Here is an 18,758-nt window from a genome sequence, read left to right as displayed (position 1 = left end):
ACTATGGATTATTACACCCAAGGTGTTAAAGAATTCAATTAAGTTCCCAAAAAGTTTTTGACGTTATTCATCAGCTAATAAATTTTAGGCTCAAGGTAACAAAACTCTATGCAGTCAAACGTCAAGAACCACGTTCAGGTGGACCACTTTTTAAATAATCTTCACGCTAGGCAGATGAAAACCAGGGCCATTTCTTCAAACTAAGACAACTCTTTAAGTCCTAAAATCTTTAAGAGATAAATGATCAGCTACAACTGCAATTGAAGGTACATAGGGTAATCGATACTGTCCATTTTCAGTACTCATTTCACCAAATATCAAAACCCTGAATATTAACTAGCCCTCTGCTCTCCACATTTCCATACCAGTGATACTTTATGCAGCTCTTTAAGAAATAAAGCCAGGATCAGGTAAGAGCAACTCTCTCAACACCTGGTATCCAAAGTAGGCTTAAGAAATCCATAATTAATCAGAATTATCAGATACTAGTTATCACCAGTTATTTTATAGATCTCCAAGCACAAAGCTTAACATACATATAAGCACAGTAGGAACTATTATACCCTGCCAAATAGGCAGCAAAAGGGACGTTAACTAATTTAAAACACTCAAGTACCTACATAATTGACACCTCAAACAAAAACATAATTTGGTAATTTCCTAACCTGTATGGGTCATTTTTCATCTTTTCTTTCCATTTAGAAATGCACAATCGACTATTTATGAGGTAATCAATGGCACAAAATCTAAATTCTGCCCAAATGAGTGTTTTCCTGAGTAAGCTCTGAGAAAGGCAGTCATCAAGAAGCCAGTGATTCACACCCCAGCTCAACCTATGGAGTTAATTAAAAGACGTTTGTTTTCTCACCTATACAAAATGTTCACAACTCTCACCTCATGGGAAAAATCAATTAGAACAGTTTAGCACTGACAAAAACTAGCACTAAACATAAAACTGTAATCATGGCATTAAGCTTACTCTTACAGTAAATTTATACTCTCCTAAAGTTTTCAGGAGATATATTTAAGTTACAAGTTATATGATCTTTTTTAAAACATGACCATCTTTACTAGAGGCTACCAGGTAAGATATCTTGCCTTTTGATTGTAGAAGAGGTAACTTGCTTTAATATACTTCTAACTTCACAATTTCCCATGGGGTAGGATGATTTAATTTGTACCTAGAACTAAACCTTCACTTAAAAGAACTCATTATATGTTGACCTGGGAATGATAGATCAGGAGTCAGCAAATATTTTCTACAAAGGGACAGATTTTTAAGATTTGTGGGCTACACAAATAGCTTTTAACCCTTTAAAAATGTGTAAGTATTCTTAACTCATAAAGTGTACAAAAGCAGGCCAAAGGCTGAAGTTTGGGGACTTCTAGCTTAGATATAGAACTTATTTAAACAATATTCATTTCCAATATTATTCTTCCTGAGGCCAAAATCTTGATAGCTTCAATAATGTATCTCTATATCCTAATCATTTTCTGAAATTAAGCCTCTCATCCTTTAGTTATAATTGTTTAGATTCTTCGATTTAGTGAATTCCTCTCAGACTGAAACAAGCTTTTAGTCCTCGTACATCTCTATTTATCTAACCTAAAAATCAAGTGGGATTTTTCAATAAGAACACTTCCAAGGTAAACCTTGGCTGAGCAAAAAGAAACCACCCAAATTTCTTAAAGCTGCCAGTCAATATAATCTTAATGCTAAAACTTTGACAATTTTGCCAATCACATCAATAATTAGTTCACTATTTACTAGGTCTGAAAATCTGGTTAAGAGATCATTTTACAACTTGTCACTAAATATTCTGTAAAGTGTACCACTAATCACACTCTGGGCTTTCTCCCGTTAATGTGGAGATGTGGCAGCTTTAGACTTGCTAAACACAGGTTAACTTCAAAATTACAAACGTATGGGTTAAAATCTAAGTACTAATCTACTTTCTTTAGAAAGTACAACTTAAATGTACCTGACAGCCCTAGAATTTGCATACGTTACTTCAAAGTTGGGACAGATGGCCATTAATATACCTGATATAATCTTACCTTGAAGTCAGTATCATTCAGGATCCAGCAGCTTCACACTTCTGTTTTAACCTTTTAATACTTGTTGGTTCCTTCCACATAATACTAGTGCTCTTAAAGATGTGTTTTAAATATCCAATACATAATATTTAGAATTTGTATGCAACTCCCTAATGGCACAATAAAATTTTTCTATTTTAGTGCAATGACCTCTAGCATTTAGAAAAATAATAAAAGCAGAATGAGTACTTAATATTCTCCCTCCAAACCCATATCTAGAAATAAGCCCCAAATATATTTACAACCCTGGAAATGATGTGTCTTGTTTCCATGTTTTAAATAAAACTGAGTAAATTAACTAGATATATAATACCTACTGCACATTTTAAAATCTTTCCTAATTCCACATAGGTCTCCAAAAACTATTTCACTAAAAAAGAAACTAGATTCCCATTATTTCAATGCAAGCTGAAAATGCCATCAACTCTGGCATTACTCCCTTGTAAAAGCATCAAGATAAATGTTCACTAAAACATTAAATCAGCCACCACTATTATTTAGAGATCTGTATTAAGGGATTTTTTTAGTATTATATCATTGGTTTAAAAAAAGAGTGGCATTCAGTATGATTAACCTTCAGGCTCAAAATGTGATTGGCTAAGAGAAATGCCAATTGCCATGTCAGTCCTTAAAATTCATTTTATAAGTTAAAAATTCAACTTTCTAATTGTAGTAGGTTTCATCCCTTCCAAATGTGATCCAACGTCCTGATTTAACAAAAAACCCACATACACAAAATCTAAATCTAAGGGGGAAAAATGAAATATGAACATTATCTTCGGGGTGCACACACAGGTCAGAAAACACGTGACGATAAATGGGCTCCTATTTGATTGTTTTCATTACTTTTAAGAAGTGAGCATGAAAATAAAATCTTTATTTTCAGTTATTACCCACCAATAAGAGAAAGTTAGGTTCACAGTTTTAGCTCTTGACACAAAAGTGAACTAGGAGGCAAATTTACATCCATCAGATACAACTAATGGACCAACTTTTTAAAGTTCAGGCTATCTTGAAAGCTTGCAACATACCAGATATTGCTGTATTCTCTAGTGACAGAATGCCAGCAATGGCTGACACTAAGTAGAACTTGTGTTTTTTAATAGGAGGTGTTTTCTCTATGTTGCTAAAAATCAAGGTTTATAAACATGTTACATGTCCAGAAACAAGTTATGATACTTGAAAGTCTAACCACAATGATTTCGGAGCATGTATGTTGCAATCTCAAGAGGGGTCAATAGTCCATATGGACTAAATTAATACTTGCCTCTGGGTAGCAGGTATGTTCGTAAATATAAAATTGTATTAGACATTAGCACCAGTGCAGAACATGCTCAGCATCATAAGATCCAAAACACCAGCACAAAAGTTTATCCATCATTAAAAACCAATTACCTCCTTACTAAGATGTCAAACTAGCAGGTAACTAGATTAATAAATCTAACCCAAATGAATAACTCTTGTACTGTACAATTTCTCTTTTAGAAGTATATGGGAGAATGATTCAGCTAAATAGAAGACATTTTATGATTTAAGATCTTCAATATTTCAAAACTGGACATTACCATACACAGGTAGAAAATACTGAGTGAAAAAAGATCTTTGAAACTATACATGAAAATTCCTTTCCTATTTACTAATAAATGTGGCCTAAGATTTAAAAAAAAAAAAAAATCCTAGAAAATCTGTGTTGACAATTCTCTCCATGTATGTTTTAGTAAGTGGTGATGCTCCCATTCAAGGAATCCATTAACCTAATTTTCTAATGGAGGAAGAAGTAAAAGATACTTATCACTTTCTGTGGAACAGTCATCGATCAAAATTAACAGCAATATAGGAAATTCGGAAACAGTAAGATTTTTTGGTTTATATTTCATGGACGGTGCTGCTGTTCCAACCTTATAAAGTAAAGCTGTCTGCTTTCCAAATTCCAAAAATTAACATACTCCCCCATCTTACCATACAAACCAGTGCCCTTTGGTTTCTTTAGAAAAAGGAAGGATTAAAGGGTTGTTGATTATGGAAGAACAATTTTGATTTGGGACCTTCCATACACACAAATCATACTGAGTGGCCAGACGCTTATTTTACACAACAGTTTAAATATTCCGCAGTAGCCAAATCAACTTGTTCCACCCACCCTTTGGGGGGGAAAAACCCAACACCCATAAAACTACTTCACTTGTTATGATGTTATCAACAATAAAGTAGCTTAAACTTCCACCAGTAAGGTGTCTAGTCTGGTTTTTAAAATGGGAAAGTCACACATTTTAAAAGTAAATATACTTGAAATTGTGAGTCAATTATAAATTTGAACCTAATGAACCATGCAGGAGCAAGGGTTAATAAACCAATGTGCTTTGAATTTGTTCAAGTACTGATATTTCTGTATATAAAGATTTAGCATATATAACAGCTATCATGAGAAGTGAAAAAAGGTTTTCCCCAGAAATGAAAATATTAAAACTAAGTTAAAATACATATAGTATTAGTATTCCACACAGCATAAAATTTGACAAATCAAAGTTTACATGACCCAGTTGACCATGTGTGAAAATGCAAAGCAGGTATTAAAACTGATATCATGTCCAATATTTAAAACCAGTTTGTAATTGGGAGAACATCTAAATCCTTAATTAAAAAACACAAATGAAGTGAAAGCTTTAAACTGGTACACACTGTTCACACCTATATTTCAAGTTTGGAAATGCATATTTGCAAGCAGCAATACAAAAGTATTCATGAAGAATGCATAATCTCTGAAAATTATGAAAACATCCCTGCTACCAATACATTTCTAAATACAAAACTGACTACCATATTGTTACTTCTGTGTAGCGAGAGAAGTTCATTTTCAAAACAGATAAAATTCAGTCTTTAGGTGTGAATGGTATGAATGACAGTCTTTTTTTTTTTTTTTTTTTTTTAAATTCTTAAGTCGTTTGGGATCCTTAAGCATGCAAAACCTCAGATGGGAGGGTCCACAAAGGAACCAGGGTTGTCTTAGGGCATCCAGTTAAGCCAGAGCTGGGAATGCCTCAGGGTCATCTACATCAGGAGCAGAAGCACTTGACTGAAAAAGAAACAAATCGAAATTAACAATTCTCAAATCTTGGACTGCCAGTGTCTGCATTTACACACATAACTCTAAGATACTAAGTAAAAACGTGTCAAAGCTTTACTGTTATGGATCAGGACTATAATTATTTGCAATGAGGCTTGTCCTGAGTGTCTATCAAGACCTATTCCTTAATAACATCATGGGTTTAGTTTTCTAATAAATCACATAAATAGATGCACATGGGATATGTATGTGGATTCTTTGTTTACTATTATTCTCCTCACTTGCAAATAAAAATGGCATCAATTTGAGAGCCGGCTAAGAAACCTATTACGTGATTCATTCATCAATGCTAGAAAGGGACCCAACTGCTATTTACACTCAAAGAATAACAACAAAAACATATTGAAAGATCCATATACACAACATTGACCTTTTAAAAAACCTGATGTTCAGAGGAAGAAAAAGAAATCATCACCCCATTATTATCAACTATAAAAATCTATATTAAGCTACCACTAAAATCAAACATTGACAGACTCAATCAAGCAGGTAGGTCCCCAATTTGCATATCAGGTGTTGAGAATTCAGGAGGACATCATTGTTCCCTAGCCAGACCACAAGAGACAATGAACTAACCTAACCCAAAGGTTACTGCTAATACTTAAATAATATCTAGTCATTAACAGCATATACTTGGGCATCAAAAAGATCATAGTGCAAATTTATCAATTACCAGGGCTGCTATAAAAATATTTAAGAACCGGTTTTGTGTCATACACATTGTACAAGGCATTAAATTATAAAAGTAGGACAAAAATGAACTCAGCTCTCACAATGTAGTAAAAAAGAAAAAAAAGTCAAGAATAAAAAAGTGCCAATCATCATCCAGTTAGTGGCACACAATTATGGACACAAATGCTATACTGAGACCTACAAAAGTAGCAAAGAGTCAAAGCAAAGGAAGTAGACCTCAGCCAAAGCCAAGAGTTAACTTGGTTCCCTGTACCTAAATTTCCTCCCCTATAAAATGGGGATGTCAATGTAGTAACAAGGAATAAATGTCATAGTACATAAAATACTTAGCACAGCACTATGACCAGCACCTGTAAGTACTCAATAAACAGTGATAACTTTACTAGCACTGCTATTCAGTTAAGTGCTTTAAACAAAAATACAGCCTAAAATGTAATTCAAGTTCTTGAAAGTATACCTACTTTTTTTCCCTTCTAATCCTACCCCCAAAAGGACCTAGGATATTGATTTACCAAAAGAGGTCCTCAAATTACTTGAAAAAGTAAAAGAATTCTTAAAATTACCTTGTCAGTTCTGCTGCCACGGTTTGGACGTCCACCACGCCCACGGCCACCTCGTCCTCCCCTGCCACCACGTCCTGGGCGGCCAAGGTCTCCAAAATTGATCTCCAGCTGAGATGTTATATCATTTGCTGGCTTCCGGAAATGATGATCCATAACCGAATCTTCAGCATGAGCCTAAAAATTTAAGAGCAGGTCATGGGGTGATTAATAGGAAAGCAACACTGCAAATTTCTAAATATTGAACTTTCTCTTAAAAAGACCAAAAATCTAATCTGCACTTCATGTGAACAAATATATCAATAATAAAAACTGCCAATCTAATACATAAGGCTTGTGATCAGCTATAGTGATCTTAGATGAAGAACCCCTTTCACTTTTCTCTTAACTTTATTAACTACAGTTGATACTGGCAAGTCTTAATTAAAGGTATATAATCAAACAACTCAAGTGGCTGGGCCCCATTTGAAATCTACCAAATCATAATCTTTAGGAATGAAGTCTGGTAAGTATATTTTAAATATGTCCTTCAGATTAGATTCCAATATGAACCCCTGATGAAGACTTTTGGATAGGTGGCATGTGAGGTCTCTATTGGTGATAAATAATGAATCACTTTTTAAGTTATAAAGAACACCCTGGCTCTGTACTCTTATAACAAGTATTACTTGGGAAAATAAATCATGTGTAGGGGCACTTGGATAGCTCAGTCGTTAAGCATTTGCCTTCCACTCAGGTCATGAACCCTAGGGTCCTGGTATCAGGCCCCGCGTCAGGCTCCCTGCTCCGCGGGAAGCCTGCTTCTCCCTCTCCCACTCTCCCTGCTTGTGTTCCCTCTCTTGCTGTGTCTCTGTCAAATAAATAAATCTTTAAAAAATAAAAAAAAATCATGTATTAACTTCTCATAATGCTTTTCTGTTCATATGCAACTATTCTGTGTTCTTCCCTATATACTGGAGAAGTACAGATTCAAATGAAACAAAACTTTACATCAGGGAACCTTGAAAAGCCAAACACAAATAAATCCAAGCCTTAATTATAGACCAGTAACCTTAAAGTTAACATGTTTGTGAAATCCAGATCCTCCTTTGTATTTATATATAAGGTACACCACCCCACTCTGAACAAAACAAAACCCAGTTTTATACTGCTTAATTCTTAATTTCTTCCTGTATGTTTGCGACGAATAAATTTTAAAATCTTCTAGTTTATAACTTTTCTTACACTAAAGTATGTTTTAGTTTTTCTAAATACAGGTATAATCCTTTTCTGAAGGAATAAAGATTTTGTTCTTTCTAAATCTTGTAACGCTACATACTGTTAATGACTATCCCTGAAAGTACCAATAAATTTTGTACTTATGTACTTATGTTTTCACCCTTTAATCATCTAATACCCAAATTGTCATTCCTCAGTGCTAGGCCAACCTAACTTAAAGGCAGAAGGTTCTTCTTAAAATAGCAATTTTAAATTAATGTTTAAATGTAAATCCACAAAACCACTAGCAAATTAAAATCAATTACATATACTAATTGTTTAATTTTTAAACGTTTGCTATTGCAAGGCAACAATACCAATTCATTAATTAGAAGCGTTTTCTAAGTTTCTAGAGCACAGAAGCAAAAAAACCTAATCGATATACTACTGAAACACCTCAAAGGTTTTACTACAGTAATATAGAGGAAGTCTGGATGTTCAGGGAACATCCCTTTAAAGGCAGCAAATAAATCTGCAAAGTTTTTTTTTTCTTTTTTCCTAGAGCAGTGAAATGATCATCAGGAAATAAGAGCTCTGGCTTCAGCCCTGTCATTTAACACCTTAATTTGGTTTTCCGTTTCTAAAGTTTCTTATTTCCGCTAACTACTACTTACTTGTTTTGAGGATTAGGATACATAAAAAGAAAGAGCGCTTAAATATACAACAAACTTGAAGACCTATACATATTCAAAGACAAGACCATATATGCCAATAAGATCAGATCTAAACAGGTGGCCACATCACAAAAGCAACATGAATCCAAACAAATAAAAGTGGCTTGGTAACAAAAATATCATGGTTTCAAAATTATTCATAACCAATTTCACACTTTAATTTTCAAAAAACTTCTAATCATATATCTTATATAATAATTATTTCTGAAAAGCTCATTGTAAGATTGTATCTAACCTGATGTCTACAAAATGCATAAAGAGACTTCAAGTAACTAATAAATTATGTGAAATACATCAGTATTTTGTGAATGTGTCTTGTTCTGGAGAAAAGTTCTGTCAAGACCCCAAAAGAGTTACAGGTAATTGTGTCAAAGGTGCCTAAATAAATCTTTTTCATATTAACCTAAGCAATTTAATCATTAGTACAAATTAACAATCTCTCCAAGATGAATTTTCATGGTTTCTTTAATCAGGAATACTTTAACCCAGATACACAACTTTATCTGAATGAATTAACCAAAAAAATAAGCAGAAGCATTCAAATGAAGCAAAATATTTTTTTCCCACAGGACTTGGCACTTAAGACAATGTCCCCATTTATATTATTTTATGGAGTGAATGTTGTTTAAAAAAACAATCTATAAACCTAGAATGATATTTAAGTCTCTTCAACCTTGATTTTATTTCAAAATGTCCCAAGTTTGTGTCACAACTATTTAAGAAAATTAACATGCAATAGCTCATTGAATCTTTTTATTACAGGTTGCCTTAATAACATTTGAATTTAACTTTATGACTAAAATCTCATACTTGCACAAGCCCTAAATGATGTAGCAGTGAGCCATTCCTCTAACGACCTGCCCCAGGGACTGTTACCAAATCAAAACCACCAATGTATCTTTTTCAAATATTTTCATTAGTAAATTAATTTGCTGGTTCTTATAAGACATCAGTCCTCAGAAAGGACAGCATCATTTATTGAAGAGTCTTGATCATTACAAATGACAAAGGCAGAGAGTTTGAAAAATTGAATACTGATGAAGCCACTCTTTTAGCTTAAACCACATGAAAATGCAAATCTTTCAACTGATTCACTGTTAGGCACGATTTTTAAAAAATATTACCACAACTTTGAAAAGACCTACCTTAAATACTAGTAAATGTATTATATACAACTGACTGCTTTCTAGAAAAAACAACAAAACCACATTAAATATATTGTGGATTGACTGACGGACTACCTTTCTTGAAATATATGGTAATGCAGTTTATTTTCCTTTCTGAACAGTTTATCTACCCCAAATGATCTTATGTAAGTAAAGCTTTCATTTTTTATGAACTATCCATGTGATATTTTAAAACAGGAAGTATAAATATAATTCAATACACATCTGAACATTTTCAAACACCCCAAAACTTAATTTTACCTCTTCACTCTTTGACTTATGAAGAACAAATCCCTTCTTCCACTGCCCATCAGCACCTTCATTTGGTTTTCGGATATTAAATTCTACTTTTGCCCGGTCCTTATTTTGAATAGCTTTCCACTCATCCAAAGTCATTTCTTTTGGACCCTCTTCCTTTACTTCTTCAACTTCGTTCTCCCTGTGAAAATATATTTGTTTTATAGCTGGTAAGGGGTTGATAAAATCATAACTTATGATTATAAGAAGTTAATATTGGCTTATTGGTAATCATTAAGAGATTATCCAAGGACAAGAGGATCCCAGTCTTCTGTCACCTAATGGTTAACACATAACTAGGTGGAGGCTAGGAATTCAGTGCTTATTCAATTAGTGAAAGCATGGATAACTGAGAAATATACAATTCAACTTCATAAACTATGAAATCAACTATCGGTAATAACAACCTTGAACTGTCTTTACCCAAAATACGTATTTCTTAAAACTATACTGCTTTAAAATCATACCTTATGTGATTAAAATATTTAACCTAGCTTCTCCTAAAACACACTTTTAATTTCCCACAATGTAGGACTTATAACAAAAATAAAGGCAGTCATCTAGGATGCCTGTGAACAGCCAAAATTCATATTCTAGAATATGAAAGAACTATTCCTCTTTTATCAACACTCAATGGCAAAACAATTTTAAAAGCCAAGTTGCCACAAATCCAAAATCCTGTGTACTCCAAATTTTCAAAGCAGCCTGTATATGGATAGGAAACTGCGGTTCCACTAGTACTGGAACCCTCCACAAAACACACAGCTTCAATACTTAATATGAAATTAGTTATTTCCAAATACAATTCTCAGGATGTAACAGTTATATAAATCCTTTCCCCTTTTTATAAAAACAAAGCATGGACCTAAGAATCCATTATTTTGGTCTAATCTCAACTTGCAATTGTCACCAAACAAGTTGTTTGCTATTTTGGGAGACCTGCTTCCTTCCAAAGATAGCAGGTGATTCAATTAGCCTTAGAGCTCAAATATCTCCCTTCCATGCTACTCCTGTTTGACAAATCCTTATCTTAAAACTGCCTATACCAAGTTTACATTTAATTAATGAGATCTTGGCTATCAAGTCCAACTCTGTCACTTTACAAATGAGAAAATGGAGGATCAAGAAAAGATCCTAGTTATTCCCAAGTCATGACATAGCCAAGAATAGAACTTGGCATACCTTTACCATGTCATGAAACCCCAACACCTACCTTCAAAGGTTGTTTTGAGGATCAAATGGAACAAAATAAAAGTTCTGGGAACTATGTATTAAGGGAGTTAATCAAAGTTCAGCCTGTGCTTCTTAAATTTGTATTTCCACATGCAAGATTTAATGCTATATTCAGATTCCCCCTACTCTGGAGTAAGACTAGAGACTGCTCTCATGTCATCATCTTGATCTTCTTTAGCCCAAATATCCCCAATTTCATTCCTGGGTCCCGAGAGAAGGATTTGTTTGCAATATGTTGTCAATACATCATTTCTTCTGATAAACAGTTATAATCTTTGCAAATTACTCTTAAGGTGATTTAAACATGGGCTCTTATTAAAGGAACAGCTGTGTTGGGCGTTGTGAAATACTTCTGTTACTTTAAGGTTCATTTCAGTCGCCCATCATAATTTCATTGTTTACCACTCAAAATTCTAACTTCATATTACCCCAAGTTCAACATATCACTTAATACCATGTATTTTTATCTAACAGTAAATCAATTGTTACTCCTTCTTCCAACAAACCTATGGAGTAAGTTATTACCAATAGTGGTTCACTGGAGGAGCAATTCTTGGAGAAAAAGCAGAAAAGCATCCCCTCCCTGATTTAAATAAGCTCTGATTAAGAATTACAAACCCTAAATAATTGGTAATTTAAGACCTTAAACCACAATACTGTAAGCAATGGCCGGCATATAACTTCTGCTTGGGTTGATGGAAACTAATAAAGGAAGGCATTAAATTATTTCTACCAGCGTTAACTTGTATATTTATAATTCCTTCATCCTTGAATGAAAACTTCAAAACCAAATCTTATACCTAAAAACTCAGAAAATGAAAAGGATTAAGAAAGCCAATGAATTAATAACATATTCTGGCCCTTGCTCTCCTCATACATTTTAAAATAAGCCAATAGGCTATGTTCCAATTCTATGTTGATGGAAAAAGAAAAAAACTTCAGAGAAATTAATTTTAAAATGGTCACATTTTCTACTTTTAAACTGTCTCGGAATAAAATTTATATAGTTAAGAGTCCAAAGTACTTTGAACTATGTGTTCTAAATTCTCTCTCTTCTGATAACCATTTGGTCAAATTTTTAGAAACCCCCAACTTTAGCTTCCAGTTCCTACCTATTCAATGTCTCTGGACAACTATCATCACCAGGATTATTCATTACAACTTCTCTACCAAATAAGATATAGCTAAGTAAAATAATGCAGGACATCTTATTCCTATTCTCCATTCTCAAGTTAAATAGTTAATTTTTGTTCTTAAGGTAAACAGGTATTGGTAAAATAATGTATTTTCCTTATCTTTTCAAAGATGACAATGATAATTTCAAATAAAAATAACCATTTCTATTTTTTAAACCATTATAGCCTAATATATGAATGTGTAAAACACTCTTCTAAATAGAAACTATTTGAGGAATTGGGGTACAAGTCTCCTATCAAAAACCATCACATAATAGCATTAAACCTATATGTTATTTTCTCGGTAGAAACCCAGATTCCTTCCAATGCTGTGGCATCACCACCGTACATAAAACCACTTACTTATTTTCAGTGTCTGCAACTGGATGTTCTTCACCTTCAGGTGTTTCCTCAGTCACATTTGATTGATCCAAGTCACTGCAATTATAAGATATTTGTTTCTGAATGTATTTTGGGGACTCTCTAAGGAAAAAAGAAAAAGAAAAGCATCTAGGTCCATTTACATGTAGCTTAAGGATTCTTTATACAGTTTTAAAATCTTCACATTCTAAGAGTCTTTTCTTACTAAATTTACTTCCTAGTAGATGTCCTAGAGAAAATAATTCAAAAATGCATACTGATCCAAGTTATATTTCAAGTACTTTATTCCAAAAGTAGCAGGACAGAGTAGCTTGCTTTAAGACAAAGCTTCACCAGCCTATCAAATTTTTGTAATGACCACAAGGATCAAGAGCTACAACAGGAACTATTAAAGACACACAGAAAATCAGAATACCCAAATAACTTAAATGTAGGGTTTCAGGAAAAGTTACATAACCATATGAAAAGAAAAACTAACATCACATTTATTTAAATATAGAAAAATTGGTCATGTGACATACTGTACTCAAACATATCCAACAAGATACTGTAAAGAAGTAGCTCTGAGATGAGAGCCTCTGTTCTTGTCCTAGGGACAAGTAAAATTTAATATTGTGGATAAAACTCTAATAAAGCATAAAGTCTTATTTAAATATTATTTATTTTTAAAAAACAGAATACCAACGTTAATTCATCTTTGACAGTTCCCCAGTTGTGAGATCCGCTACCTCCACGTTTGTCCTCATGCTTCAGGCCACTGTAATGTGAAAAAGAACTAACAAAACTGAGTTAACATAATACTCTTTAATTCTAGAAATTCAAATTTTGTTTTATTAAAGAAGTAGATTCACATGTAAAAAATACAATAAAAACCAATATAAGACTTACGATCTATCACTTCCACTATGCCTATCAAATTCACGTTTGCCACGAGAATCAAATCCGTCTCCTCGGCCCATTCCACGTCCACGGCCTCCTCGACCTCTTCCAAGACCACCACGGCCTCGGATAGGCCGGTCAATAATCGGTCTACAACAAATAAAAAATATTATATACTTCCAAGCTTTCCAGGAAAAAAAAAGGGGGGGGAAGGCATCCAAAGGCTCAAATGTAAAAACATATTTACTGGCTAATAATTCAATGGCTAAGTAAACACACGTTTTAGAAAATTCAGAAACAGTCTACTTCTAAACACGTAAAAGAAATCCGAACCAGGAAGCTCCCCCCAAAACAAGAAAATTATTTTTGCTTTCTCTAAAACTTTACCACTAGTGCCTATACTTTTTTTCATGATTATTCATATTATAATCCAGTAAAACCACTACACCTTACCAATACACTTCTAAATTAAACATATCTAACATGCATAATGAGTAAATAAACGCATATAACATGCATAATATGAATAATCTGTTTTGCTATAAACAATTACCTAACACAACTTTCCTGCTAACATCTAGGGATGCCAAGGAAAAGAAACTGTCCATCGATTCAACTGAAGTGTTTCATTACCAGAAATCCAAGACTGAACACTAAAAATTGTTACCAAAATGTTCATAGTAGACCATGAATACACTCGTATTTCTGATAAATGTAACCAGCCACACTGCTACCTGGCAAATTATGCCCAATTTATAGCCTTGTATTAAGATATGACTCTTGAACTGACAAAACATTAAGAGATTTAAAAAAAACCTTGCCTATCAACTGAAAATTCTCCTCCTTCACCCTTTTCTTCAAGTGGCTTTTCAAATCGTCGTTCACGAGGTGGTCGCCTTTCTGGTCTCCTATCAATTATTTTCCCTTCACCCTGCAGCTGTTGATCGGGTCTTCTTCCAACACGTCTTATTCCTGAAATGATAAATAACCCGCATAAGCAAATTATTTTTTGCAACACAAAAAAATTGGCAGAATACTGTAAGACCAAAAAAAAAAAGCTGCTATTCTTTCAATCCAGTAACTAGCACTTGCTGCTGAAGGGGGCAAAAACTGGGCATCTCTATAAAGTGTAACAAAGTACCTGAGAAATTCCTATTTAAAGAACCATAAAGGTTTCAAACTTCTATTTAGTTTGCCAAATTATGCCTCCCCCAAGAAGCAGTCTCTGTAACTGACTTGAAAGTCATCTGGGTAGCCATCATTCCTCTTTTCAAAATGCCACAGTCTCTTAATTTAAAATTCTAACTTTTAAGAAATTTTAGGCATGCTACATTTTGGCTTTAAAGATACCAAAAAGATTAACACCAGTAGCCATTCATTAATAACACCCAAGCAAATCAACACACTCACCAGATAAGGGCCCTCAAAAAAATAGTGAAGACCACACTATTTTACATGATCTGGAGAAAATAAAACTACAGTAGAGTAAAAAGAGTGATAGTTTTATAAATCACAAAACTGAAAGGAAAAGAGCATTGAGGATTACATCTCCATAGTTTCAAACAACTAATTAACCAGAAAAAAGTATTTTCCTCAATTAGTTTTTGTATATGTAGTCACATATGTATCCATCCATATCCATACACACACAGACTAAAAAAAAAAAAAACCATACTGCTATGCAACCACTAGGAAATAGTCCAGTTGTTTTATTATAAATGGATAGGGGTTTTTTTTTGCCTTAACACATATCTTTGTTTCCAAAGAATCTTTAAAAACCACACACACACCCCTTTAAAAACTGTATTTAAGAAATAGAAACTTGTGGCACTAAGTGATGGCTGAAGCATTTACTGATTTCCCCCTGGATTACTTTTTTCCTGCTAGTGTCTGAGGCCCACAAAGGCAACCAGTATGCATTACTGGCCTTAAGGATAAGTAGATAAATTCATGACTGGAAAATTTCAGGTATGCTCTAACTCCCAAACCATAATTTCTGACAAAGTTAAAAAAAAAAAAAAAAAAAGCTGAGGAATTGGGTTTTATAACAAGATCTTAAACTGATTCAATGATTCTAACAAAGTGACCCACCACCAGGATGCACCCCATCATTCAGTTGCTTGTAACTAAAGTCAAATAGTAAATACCAAACTCATAAATGAAATTTTAAGGTCCATGCCACATAAACTCTCAGAATAGACCACAAATGTTAGATCTTAAGGCATCTTAAACAAATGTTGTCACAGGTATAGTATACTGGGGCGGAGCTATGGAACCAGTCCTTGTAATAATGATATCCAAGCCAAACACACCCAAATGTGAACAATGGCTTCCTTCCCCACCCAATATTCATTATGCTTACAGAGCCTAAAAAATTTGCTAAATAAATTCACCCAATGACTGACATTTAAAAATTCAAGCTTCTCTTAATCTAGTTACCTGTACTTGCAAACTCACTTGATTTTCAGTAGATTCCAGGCTTTGAATAAAAAAATTTTAAAAACACCTTGGTCTACACTGTTAGTGAAGTTCTGCGGTGTCAGTTCTCAAATTCTTCAAATGAACAAAAGACAAGCTACAAAACTCCTTTAATATTAAATACATGTATCTAAGGTATGTCTAGTATTTGCCAGCACCTACATCCAAAGGCAAAGAACACATAATCAGGTAGCAATTCTTCCCACTACAAGAGGTAGGGAGACTTTCCACGTCTCTCTGTCTCCAATGCCCAGAACATCAACCGACAGGTAGTAGAATCTAAAAACGAAATCTTTCTCATTCAACATTTTTCCATATTTATTAGCTTATGTTTTATGCAATTTAAGGTTAAGAGTGCTATGTATTGCTGATCTAAAGATGGTGACAGCTAATATGGAAGTTCTCCCAAGTAAAGAGTACTGAATGTTGAACTCTGTCCTGGTTATAAATTTATGAAATAATTCCCCACCTGTACAACTTAAAATACTAGGTTCCAAGTTAAAAGCTTACCTCCTCAAATATGGGCTTTATGATCAAAACAACTGAGGGGTTTAAACCAGGCTTCATGCTTTGAGCATTAAAAATGGGTGAAACACATCTACCTGGTACACTTTAGATTTATACTTTAGATTCAATTTTTTCATGCACTTTTTTGGATTAGTGAGATCAAGGAGGTAAAATTGAACAGAAATAATAACACAGGCCCGTGTTCCTTAATGCAGAAATTAAATAATTATTCAACTGTGCTACAGGTTGCTTTAAAACTTAAGATGACTGAATAGATATTTGGTCTAAACGATGTATACAGGGCTTTCCAACTCTCCTACCTTGTCCTTCTCCCCAACCTGTAATTTTAATACAAGAATTCTTTTGTTTTATTCACCACATAGGTTCTTCATTCCAAGCATCACAGAAGTTCTCTATTAAAAAAAAAAAATCCTAAACCAAAACCTAGCACCATTGCTGTGATTTTTAAAATTAGCTGAATGCTACGGAATTCAACGAAAACTAATGAGAAACACTTCTTTCAGGAGCACGTGGCCGTATAGGCTAAATTTCAACTTTCAACATAAAAAGGCAACTTCATAAAGATCCACTCTTCGGGTCCCACACCTACTTGCTACTGATCACGTACACTTTTCATCCTCAACTGTTCAGCTTTTTCGTCCACCACAAAAGACAAAACAGTAGTAAGAAAATGCAAAAAATCAACCCCAAGACAATCCTGTGAAGTTTACAGTGACCTCTGGAAGCAACTATTCCCCGCCAATGAATCCCGACCACGCTTCACGCACATGTGGAGAAAAAGCTACACTCAAAAGAGCTCTGCTGTGGCAAAAGTTGTGACAGCCTCTGCACTCAATTCACCACGAGGCCCAAGCCGAGCCACCACTTGAAATACTGAGTGCGGGGTGGGGGGGGGGGGGGTGTCGGGAGACAGAACGACCCTCAGGATTTCCCGCAATAACTAGTCTTCGTTCAGAACTCCCGCTTCTGCTTACTACTGTGTAACCAAATTTCTCTTCTCAAAAGCTTAACTCACTCCAGCAAGTTAGTAGTCTTTAATATCTGAAGTGACGAGGGGGGACAATAAGGCACCCGAAACGGTAGCTCACTCCACAGAACCTCGAACTAGCTCAGGTGCAGTCTCCGACCCCCAGCTTTCCAGTGGGGGGACTCCGCGCCATCGTGGGACAAGATGGCAGAAGAGAAGCCAACCGCACCTCCAAGCAGCACGCCGAGGGAGAGCTCTGAACAGGAAAAGCTGTTACCCCGTAGCGACAAAAGCTTCAGTAAGTGGCCAGCCTCCCCGAACCTCGGTCCATGCGCTTGCCCGCCAAGGAATCCGGCGGGAAGGCAACAGCCTCCCAGGACCGCGAACACGCTCGAGGAGCGGCTTATCTCCGGAGCACGCTCCCCCGCCGCTCAGGACCTGAGGCGGGAAGGGGGTGGCTCCAGGATCCCTGCAGGTGGTTTCAACTTGGGGCTACCACGCTCCCGGCACCTTCGCGGGACCTGGCTTTTGTCGTGCGGGGGAAACGTGAGGAAATCGGAGGCAAACTCTCCCGCGGACCCTCGAAGTCCAGAAGCAAGTGGTAGCCGTAAGTCCCCTCGCTCCTTCCCTCCATCCCGGGTCTCCCCCACCTTCTACCACAGCTTTACCTTCTTTCTTAAGCGCCACGGGCGGCTGCGTCTCCTCTTTCTTGTCAGCCACGCCAATGCTGGGAGGCAGCGGGTTCTTGCGGTCTTTCTGGGACTCTTTACGCAGCTGTTTGCCTGCCGCGGTGGAGTTGGTCTGGGCTGCGGCCTGAGCTGCGCTCTTGGCCCCAGGGCCCCCAACGCCGCCCCCGCCGGCTTCTTTTTTCTTGTTTTCTGCTGCCTTCAACACCTCAAAGGGGTCCGATTCGTCGTCAAATAACTGGTCGAATCGGTTGGTGACCACGCAGCCGAAGCCTTCCTGTAAGTGCCCAGGCATGATGGTGGCTCGCCGGCGCGTTCCTCCACGGATTGCAGCGGGCCGCGCCGAGCCAAGAGCGCCTGCTTCAGCTCTTCCCACAAGATGGCCGGGCCGAGAGAGGGGGGCCGTCTTCTCTTCCGGCGCCAGGCACACATCCGGGAGCGGCCAGCGCCGCACGGCACTATGGGGTATGTAGGCCAAAGTCGCTTCTCTTGAGGCGTCTCCCGGCGCCAAGACTACAATTCCCAGAAGGCACGGCGTGACAACTCTTCGCGCGCGCCTAAGA

General features: G+C 35.9%; 1 protein-coding gene across 4 annotated transcripts; it reads right to left on the bottom strand.

Moving 5' to 3' along the window:
- Window positions 1–2,588: 2,588 nt before the first annotated feature.
- On the bottom strand, window positions 2,589–18,602 carry SERBP1 (SERPINE1 mRNA binding protein 1). 4 transcript variants are annotated; one of them, XM_035018307.1, is made up of 8 exons: window positions 18,178–18,602; window positions 14,358–14,508; window positions 13,546–13,686; window positions 13,343–13,432; window positions 12,640–12,759; window positions 9,833–10,010; window positions 6,478–6,651; window positions 2,589–5,170 (listed from the first exon to the last, which is right to left on the bottom strand). In XM_035018307.1, exons 1-8 carry the CDS (start codon window positions 18,488–18,490, stop codon window positions 5,114–5,116), a joined length of 1,224 nt encoding a protein of 407 aa, XP_034874198.1. In that variant the 5' UTR covers window positions 18,491–18,602; the 3' UTR covers window positions 2,589–5,113. The 4 variants fall into 4 exon arrangements, with proteins under 4 accessions (XP_034874198.1, XP_034874199.1, XP_034874200.1 ...); XM_035018308.1 differs by having other exon boundaries at window positions 13,343–13,414; window positions 18,178–18,594; XM_035018309.1 differs by having other exon boundaries at window positions 12,640–12,714; window positions 18,178–18,593.
- Window positions 18,603–18,758: the final 156 nt, after the last annotated feature.

The sequence above is a fragment of the Mirounga leonina genome, unplaced genomic scaffold (assembly GCF_011800145.1).
Source record: "Mirounga leonina isolate KUSES-001 unplaced genomic scaffold, KU_Mleo_1.0 Mir_173, whole genome shotgun sequence".
In the NCBI taxonomy this organism is placed as follows: Eukaryota; Metazoa; Chordata; class Mammalia; order Carnivora; family Phocidae; genus Mirounga; species Mirounga leonina.
The sequence above is the reverse complement of the archived record's forward strand: the minus strand, read 5'-3'. Positions and strand labels throughout refer to the sequence as shown.

Excerpts from the sequence above, each read along its gene's own strand:
- SERBP1 (XM_035018307.1), bottom strand. The coding sequence starts at position 18,490 with ATGCCTGGGCACTTACAGGAAGGCTTCGGCTGCGTGGTCACCAACCGA. Across the intron at positions 14,509-18,177 it reads CGTGGCGCTTAAGAAAGAAG|GAATAAGACGTGTTGGAAGA; the intron begins GTAAAGCTGTGG and ends TTATCATTTCAG. Across the intron at positions 12,760-13,342 it reads ACTGTCAAAGATGAATTAAC|AGAGTCCCCAAAATACATTC; the intron begins GTTGGTATTCTG and ends TTTTTTCCTTAG.